The sequence below is a fragment of the Sprattus sprattus genome, assembly GCF_963457725.1.
Source record: "Sprattus sprattus genome assembly, chromosome: 4".
Taxonomy (NCBI): Eukaryota; Metazoa; Chordata; class Actinopteri; order Clupeiformes; family Clupeidae; genus Sprattus; species Sprattus sprattus.
The window spans coordinates 36,995,912-37,005,469 of NC_137923.1; the positions used below are offsets into that span (position 1 = coordinate 36,995,912).

At 40.2% G+C, this 9,558-nt stretch overlaps 2 protein-coding genes across 2 annotated transcripts; both read left to right on the top strand.

The window, feature by feature from the left end:
- Window positions 1-4,282: 4,282 nt before the first annotated feature.
- Window positions 4,283-5,065, top strand: LOC308364781 (gap junction beta-4 protein-like; the record flags this gene model as incomplete). Its single annotated transcript, XM_080838018.1, has 1 exon — window positions 4,283-5,065. The coding sequence occupies one exon, from the start codon at window positions 4,283-4,285 to the stop codon at window positions 5,063-5,065; it is 783 nt and encodes a 260-aa protein (XP_080694144.1).
- A 2,940-nt stretch (window positions 5,066-8,005) lies between these two features.
- LOC308363486 (gap junction beta-3 protein-like) lies at window positions 8,006-8,764 on the top strand (the record flags this gene model as incomplete). The annotated part of the gene is made up of 1 exon (XM_080836293.1): window positions 8,006-8,764. One exon carries the CDS (start codon window positions 8,006-8,008, stop codon window positions 8,762-8,764), a length of 759 nt encoding a protein of 252 aa, XP_080692419.1.
- Between the last annotated feature and the right edge of the window lie 794 nt (window positions 8,765-9,558).

Consider the following 9,558-nt stretch of genomic DNA (forward strand, 5'->3'; position numbering starts at 1 on the left):
TGGATGAAGGAAAAAAGAAAGGCAAGAAGAGTGGAAGAATGAAAGAAAAATGGAAGAAGAAAATAAGAAAGGAAAGAAGAGTGGAAGAAGGAAAGAAGAGTGAACAAGAGTGGCTCTGGATGAAGAGATAAAGAGAGAGTGAAAATATTGAAAAAAGGAGATGAAAATGGAGTGAAGAAGAGAGATTGAGTGTGAGAGAAAGTTGACAGAGAGAAAGATGGAGAGATGGAGAGAAAAAAAAATAGAGAATGGATGGTGTCTTAATGTTCCTAGTTACAGTTAAATTGAGAGGGACAGAGAGAGAAGAGGTTCTTTGGATTTGGCACAGGTGTCAGTGAAGCATACTAAGGCAGAAGGCGGTAACTTCTATGTTAAAGCTCAGTGGTATGATAACAATGGAATAATGACCCTATTAATTAATCAGTAGTAATACTATTTCATTTATCACAATTACCAATACAATGATTATCACACACACACACACACACACACCATTGAATTATCACATTAAGCACATAAAACAATGAACTTGAATTGTCACATGAAACACATAAAACATCTATGTCAGTCCATTGGGGTGTGTGTGTGTGTGTGTGTGTGTGTGTGTGTGTGTGTGTGTGTGTGTGTGTGTGTGTGTGTGTGTGTGTGTGTGTGTGTGTGAGAGAGAGAGAGAGAGAGAGAGAGAGAACGATAGAGAATGAGGCCCATTTTCCCCCTCCACATGCCCCCGCTCGCCAAGCGAAGTTACCCGATTTAGATGCACCTTTTTCGGACTAGCCACAGGCACTGGGTGGGGGAATAGCCCGATAGCTTAGCATATCTGCCATGCAATTCTAATGGTAATGCTACCTAGCTTGGTATGCTAACTGTCGGTAGCCTATACATCGTGAAATCAACCAAAATACTGATGTCACTGGCTTTAATTTGATAATGGCATGTTAGTAGTACATTTAATATCAGTACATTTGTTTAATTACTGCTGATATTTTACAAATACGTCAAAAACTCATTTTTGACCAAACTTGAAGTTATGGTCTTTTGCCTTAGCACGGCAGAGTAAAGCACAGGTGCAAGCCAGTTTAAAGACCCTATTATGATGTCATAATGGCCCAATGTAAGTCAATGGGAGAAATTGATATTCGTTTTTCTTTAATATCTTAAAAAGTATAAAGTTTAGAAGAGTGAAAAATACATAGCATAAGTGTCGTTTACAAGACCTACGCGACAAAGTTTGAATGAAGTTTCTACATTAAGCGGTTCGGGCTGAATTAATCGCAGAAAAAGGTAACAAGAATAAGAAGAAGAAGAAGCCTAGGAATAACAATACAGGGCATTTCATGCACTGTAATTAAACAAATGTACTGATATTAAATGTACTACTAACATGCCATTATCAAATTAAAGCCAGTGACATCAGTATTTTGGTTGATTTCACGATGTATAGGCTACCGACAGTTAGCATACCAAGCTAGGTAGCATTACCATTAGAATTGCATGGCAGATATGCTAAGCTATCGGGCTATTCCCCCACCCAGTGCCTGTGGCTAGTCCGAAAAAGGTGCATCTAAATCGGGTAACTTCGCTTGGCGAGCGGGGGCATGTGGAGGGGGAAAATGGGCCTCATTCTCTATCGTTCTCTCTCTCTCTCTCTCTCTCTCTCTCTCTCACACACACACACACACACACACACACACACACACACACACACCCCAATGTACTGACATAGATGTTTTATGTGTTTCATGTGACAATTCAAGTTCATTGTTTTATGTGCTTAATGTGATAATTCAATGGTGTGTGTGTGTGTGTGTGTGTGTGTGTGTGTGTGTGTGTGATAATCATTGTATTGGTAATTGTGATAAATGAAATAGTATTACTACTGATTCATTAATAGGGTAATTATTCCATTGTTATCATACCACTGAGCTTTAACATAGAAGTTACTGCCTTCTGCCTTAGTATGCTTCACTGACACCTGTGCCAAATCCAAAGAACCTCTTCTCTCTCTGTCCCTCTCAATTTAACTGTAACTAGGAACATTAAGACACCATCCATTCTCTATTTTTTTTTCTCTCCATCTCTCCATCTTTCTCTCTGTCAACTTTCTCTCACACTCAATCTCTCTTCTTCACTCCATTTTTATCTCCTTTTTTCAATATTTTCACTCTCTCTTTATCTCTTCATCCAGAGCCACTCTTGTTCACTCTTCTTTCCTTCTTCCACTCTTCTTTCCTTTCTTATTTTCTTCTTCCACTCTTCTTGCCTTTCTTTTTTCCTTCATCCACTCTTCTTTCCTTCTTCCACTTTTCTTTCCTTTCTTCACTCTTCTTTCCTTCTTCCACTCTTCTTTCCTTTCTTCTTTCCTTCTTTCACTCTTCTTTCTTTCCTTATTTCCTTCTTCCACTCTTCTTTCCTTCCTTCACTCTTCTTTCCTTTCTTCTTTCATTATTTCACTCTTCTTTCTTTTCTTCTTTCCTTCTTCCACTCTTCTTTCCTTTCTTCACTCTTCTTTCTTTTCTTCTTTCCTTCTTTCACTCTTCTTTCCTTTCTTCTTTCCCTCTTCCACTCTTCTCTCCTTTCTTCACTCTTCTTTCCTTTTGTCTTTCCTTCTTCCACTCTTCTTGCCTTTCTTTTTTCCTTCATCCACTCTTCTTTCCTTCTTCCACTTTTCTTTCCTTTCTTCACTCTTCTTTCCTTCTTACACTCTTCTTTCCTTTCTTCTTTCCTTCTTTCACTCTTCTTTCTTTTCTTCTTCCTTTCTTAACCTTTGCATTTCATGCACTGGTATTTCCTTCAGGAAATGCATTTTCTAGTTAGTAGACTATTTTCAAACCTGAAACACAGACAAGATTAAGGTTAAATGTATGGAAAACATCAAATAAATCTAAATCTCCAAAGAAAACACGTTGTTAGCCTATTCCTTGACAATTCATCTACACAGATTGTTAATAACTATGAGAGAAAAAGTGAAATCAGTCTAGTCAGTTTCTTTTTATCCTAGATAGCTAGAATCCTAGTTTAGACTATTTTTTAGCTGCATAAGGAAGTGTGAAGAGTGATTGCACAGCAGTAGTAGAGGAGGGCTAATTCTTGCCCAACAAATTACATATTAAACAGCCCTAACATAGAGTAGGCAGTATTCAAAATGTGTTCAGGTACCAAATCTGTACATTTATCAAGCTTAAGGTTTTTAAATCTTGTAAGTCTCATTAATGTGTTTAAACAGGTAAGAAATAGTTTAGTACATGGTTTAGGCTTTACTGCTTTTACTAGTTTCTGCCATACACACCACAACATATGCACACACACCAAAAACCAAGCAGCTGTCACCATAACAAGCTAACTTAGCTTACTCGTATCAAACAGCTCCCCTACTACTGCCATACTCCAACAGTGTGTGCATGGTTTGTATCCTTAAGTGTCTGTGTTTGAGGGGGTGCATCCTATGTATGTAATATTGTGTGTACACGCCACTCGAGTGTTACCAGATTGACACATACAAACAAAAGAGAGCTGTTACATCATATACGACCCTTAACCTGGTTGTTGTGTATTGCTGTGTGATAACCAGATTATTTATTGTAAAAAAAAAAAAAAAAAACATCTGAGATTTGAGAAACTGTGTTGTTGTGCCTTTTGTTTTGAGTTAAGACCACATTGGTAGTCATCCCTCTAATACCCCTTGTTAAATCATCATATTCACCCAAGCCAACCATATTTGTGAATCTTAATGTGCTATTGGATTGATGTTAGATTTGAAATGATGCCATTGGTAGCCGTAACAGCAGATGAGCTTGGAGGATGCAGTCTGTGAGCCCAGGTGGGTGCCACTCTAACCATGTGGATCTACACTGATATGTCTCAAACTGAGCCACACCTATTCCAGTCCATGAACACGTTGCTTCAGGAGCACGGAAGGGGGGAGAGGAATTTCATTGGCTGTTGGGCTCAAGTATCAACTGTCACCAGAATCACAGACTGGCCCAAGCCCAGGACAGAACACCAGAAATATTCTCGCAAAAATGTTTTCATATTTGAATTTTCAATTTTAGAATTTGCTTGAAGTTTAAATTAAAGTTTAAACCCACACCCACCCCCCCACACACACTCACAAACACAAACAGTTAAGCGAATGGTGAGGCAGCCCTATATTTGCCTACTGCGGAGCCCTTTGATTACGTGACTTCTTTCTTCATGTGTATAAGTAACTGGAGTGAAGCACAGTCTTTCACATGGAACACACCAAGGCATTCGTCAGCAGCAGTCTTTGGATCACTTCAGCATGAACTGGGCCTTTTTGCAGGGCCTCCTTAGTGGGGTCAACAAATACTCCACAGCGTTCGGCCGCATCTGGCTCTCGGTCGTGTTCATCTTCAGATTGATGGTGTTCCTGGTGGCCGCTGAGAAGGTGTGGGGGGATGAGCAGGGGAACTTTGACTGTGACACGAGGCAGCCGGGTTGTAAGAACGTCTGTTATGATCACTTCTACCCCATTTCCTATGCACGGCTCTGGTCTCTGCAGCTGATCTTTGTCACCTGCCCTTCACTGCTGGTCTTGCTGCATGTGGCCTACCGTAACGACCGGGAGCGAAAGCACGAGCGTAAGCATGGTGATGGCTGCACAAAGCTCTATGCAGACACGGGAAAAAAGCGTGGTGGACTCTGGTGGACCTATTTATTCAGCCTGCTCTTCAAGTTGGCAGTGGATGCTGTTTTCATCTTCCTGGTCTTCTACATCTATGAAGCCAACTTCTTTCCACTGGCGGTGAAGTGCAGGGAAGCACCGTGCCCCCAGGCTGTGAACTGCTTCATCAGCCGGCCCACAGAGAAGCGCATCTTCACCGTGTTCATGGTGATCACAAGTGGTGTTTGTATCCTACTCACATTGCTTGAGATGGCCTACCTGGTGGGAAAGCGCTGTAAGGAGTTGGCGACCACTCGCCCTCGGCCCATATATCCACCAGGCATACCATCTGTAGTGAATCCCCAGGAACAGAACGCTCATAATGAGTCCATGCTGAATGACCATCGGGTTGATGATAGTGCCCCTGTCTATAAGGCCTGATCTGATTTGTGTTAGCCATACTCTGAGAGTCTCTGTTTGTAAAGACACTGCAGTCAAGAATATTAGGATAAACTACAGCATGTTCACTTGAGTAAATAGATGTTTGAATTAAGGTAATAATAATAATGGATTTTATTTGTATAGCCCACTTTAACATACAAAGAGGTCTCAAGGTCACAACAACAATAATGCAAGGTAATAGGAGTGCAGAAATAGCAATTAAAACAGTGCATTCTAAAAACAATACAGAAAAAAATAAAAGCAGAAACCAGGACTTAAGGTGAAGGCAGATATAAATAGATGGGTTTAAATAGGTAGAATTAAATATTGCATGAAAACCTTTAAACTTTTGTTTCATTACAGTATAAACCAATATATTTGTTAATGTTCAGAATGTAGTACATTCAGATTAATAATTCTGTAATTAAATGTATCATTGTGTGGAAATGTGATGTTAACTGTTTACACTGTTTATTAAATTGTATTTACCCAAGCAGTTATGCCAGAGCATTGTTTTAATTGTATCTCAGTGTTTTGTATATTTTCTTCTGAACTGATTAAAACATTTGAGTATTTATTTTCAAATATTTATTTCACATGGTTGTCATCTATTTATAATTTTTATTGTATTGAATTTAGCTGAACACACTTAATTATTTATGTTATAAAAAAGATCTGCAAAGCAAGACACACTGCAGAGCCAATGTGAACTATCATCTAACACTTGTCATGCTGAACTACAATAAACACAACACTATAAACTCTTGACTTTGGCGTGGAAAAATCTGATAAAGTGGTAATAGGAGAAGTCTGTCTGCACAGTGTGTACACAATATTGAAGATTGTGGCCACAAACCTCAAGTGTAGTGCCCTGAGTGTGCAGAAGGAGTTCCTGAAACTCCCCTGGCGTATAAAGGCTTTTCAAGCATCTTTTGTCTTAAGATATCAGTTGAAACCATTCACCATATCCTGGTTCCATTATAAACTAATTATTAATAATGTCCAGGAAATCTCCCCTGGTCCCATGAAGTATCTGACACCTGTGGAAAGCCTGATATGGCTGAATGCTGTCACTGCTTGACAAACAAGGGTTTGGCTTTTTCTGGCTATAAGTGTGCCTACACAACCATAGAGTAGAGGTGATAGGGTCAAATCAGCCCTGCCACTGCAGCAGTCTCGCAAGAACAAAGCTGTATAAGTATTTGTTGCGAAGACTGAAAGGTCTTGATTACCTCCTTAGCTCTTCACCAGATTAAAATGCAGTATTGTTGTCAGGGTTTAGGCAGGAAAGGATCCAATGGCAGACCAGATACAGTTGAACTCAGGCTTTTATTTCCAAAAAGGTTAACGCACAGAAGATCCAAAGCAAAAACTCAGAGGATCAAAAATGGCAAGACTCGAAAAAACGGCAAAGAGACACAACAAGGAAGCTAGGCAGAGAAGGAATACATTTAACAAAATCTCTCACCATGCTACTCGAAACTGGGAACACAAGACTTGGACTGACATTGGGTAACGACCCGACAAAGGACACAGGAAACACTGAACTTAAATAGCACAGGGGACAGGTGAAACAAATCAAACTAACAAACAGGGTGATATTGGGAACAGGTGAGGGAAGGAGAGACAACAAGGGAGCATGTCAGGAAACACAATGACAAGACACAGGAAGTAAACCAAAAGCACATGTACAGGCAAACAAACACAAAAGCACATGGGCACACAAGTAGAACTCGAGTTGGCGGCCTCTAAAGGCCCGGAGGTCCCAACTGGTGACACAGGGTGTCAAGTCGTGACAATTGTTGAGAGCACTTGACCCTAATGACTTGTTTTAGACAATGTAGACAGGTCCAGTAGACTGAGGTATCACACAGCACTTGTTATCAAGTGTTGGCCAGTTAGTCACCATGAATCAACAGGGGACCGTACGTACCTGGTGTACAGAGGGATTGGGAGCTAAGTAGGCTTTCAGGCACCGTAGGAAGGGTTGGGTGATTGTACAAGTGAGATATGATCTGACAAAGTCACGATGACAATATCATATATGGCATTAGTGCAAATACTACAGAATACAGCAGTGATTTTAGGAAACAGTGTTTGTCCATTATCTGATGAGGGTCTGTGATGAACACTCATAAAGGATGGTTCCTTCTAGAGTCCCTAAAAAGGCAATAATACGAAACCTCTCAATACTTGAGTGTAGTCAGTCATGTAGAAATGTAGAAGCATGGCATGAGAATGCAAGAACAACTTGGTTATTTTGAAGACAGAATGGCAACATACGTTAAAAGAGTTATTGCAATGATATATTTGAATATATAAAGATATATTTGCCTCATTGTGAGGTTAAATGAGGTCTCTCAACCTCTCACTAGCCTATGAGCGTCTCTTTACACCTCACAAGAATGCGTAAGAGCTGTTATCAAAGTATAAAGTGTATTCAAACCACACCCTGACCAGTGAGTGTATGCCCTCGGTTAATCAAGGAGCTGTGGAATAACTCTGATCAGAAAGGGCATCCTGCAGGAAGACAACACTGAATGATCCCTACTGACACGCAGACTCCTGCAATGAACTGAATATCATTACAGAGTTCTAGATATTATGTAAGTATTACTGATGATGCTCTTACTGTCTGTACTAACTGCACAAATATCTGAGAATAACACTGAAGGATTCACATTTTTTAGCAGACATTACTGACAAATCTCACAGGAATCGAACATTACTTAAACACCCTGTGGATGTGAAGGGTGGGAATAAAGATTACATGTCGAATACAGTTTTATCATGATACTGAACTTGAATATTAATGTTACTCTTTCTCACCATTTTTCCAGATATAACTAAATCGGAACAGCTGCATTTCAGATCCTCATTTGAATTGATACTTGTATTGATACTTGAATTGACTAACATTCACTCACATACACTGTCACTATGGATTGGAAGGGTCTGGAAGGCCTCCTTAGTGGAGTGAATAAGTACTCTACCGGCTTTGGCCGAATCTGGCTGGCGCTAGTGTTTGTTTTCCGTGTCATGGTGTTCGTGGTGGCAGCCGAGCGTGTGTGGAGCGATGACCAAAAGGATTTTGACTGCAACACACTCATGCCTGGGTGCGCCAACGCATGCTACAACTACACCTTTCCCATCTCGCACATCCGCCTATGGGCTCTACAACTCATTTTTGTCACCTGTCCTTCTTTCATGGTGGTGATGCATGTGTGGTACCGTGAGGACCGTGAGCGTAAATACCGTGCCAAGCATGGGGATGGTGTGCGTCTTTATAATAATCCAGGTCAGAAGCACGGCGGTCTGTGGTGGACTTACTTTCTCAGCTTGTTCTTCAAGACGGGCATTGAGGTGCTTTTTCTTTATCTGCTGCATTACATTTACGCAAACTTCGACATGCCCCGCAAGGTGACCTGTGACATGTGGCCATGCCAACACAACGTGGACTGCTACATTTCCCGTCCTACTGAAAAGCGCATCTTCACTTACTTTATGGTCGGTGCCTCAGCTGTTTGTATTGTGCTCAACATCTGTGAGATCCTCTACCTCATCGCCATGCGTGCGCTGCGCCACAGTCACAGGGGCAATATGGCCACCAGAAAGAAGACCTGTGGAGAGCCCTACTGCACTGACTGTAGCCTACCTTTGTCCACCTACACATCAGCCAAGGAAATTAAACCAGAATGACAGTATCTCACCAACAACAGACTTCCATTTTCAACACTGCAATGAAAAGAGAGCTTAATTAACCTGGCAAGTCTATTATGTGATTGTATCATTAATATTTCTTATTCAACTATCAGTTTTTTCATAGTCACAGTATAATAAATAATTGTTGATAATAAAGTTGATAATAAATCCTATATTAATTAAGATTGATTCAAGCCCTCATGTTATTATATTACCTGATATTATATTACAAATGCTGTTTGATCAGATTCTTGAAATGACAAAGTTGAATTACTGTGCAAGTGGCTGCTGTCAATTCACCGGATTAAATTATTAAAGTAGGCTGCATTCAGTTGTGTGTTCTAAGATGGTCTTTGTACAAAGTTGAATACTGCAGCCTACTTTCTGAGCTGTAGTTAGCCTTGCAGTAGTATAGCGGTACAGCAGCATCAAAGAAAGCTTACTGATGTTCAAATTGTGAACATTCCATCATGGTAAATGCTATCCCCTACTTTCGATCTGGACAGATCTAAATGTCAAATTATAATTTATTTAAATGATATTCTAACTCAGATGGTCACCTTCATAAAGGACCTTCAAAGGACAACACAATTACAAAGAAATCAGCACAAGAAATAGACACAAGACGTAAAGATAGATATAGTTAAAGAACGAAAGAAAAAACAGACAGACAGTAAGATAGAGAGAGAGACAGGCAGAGACAGAAGAACGAGGATATACAGGTGAGCTACAAAGACATTAAAGAGATGTTAAGTAAGATATTTACAGGAGAAATAAATTGAAAGAGAGAC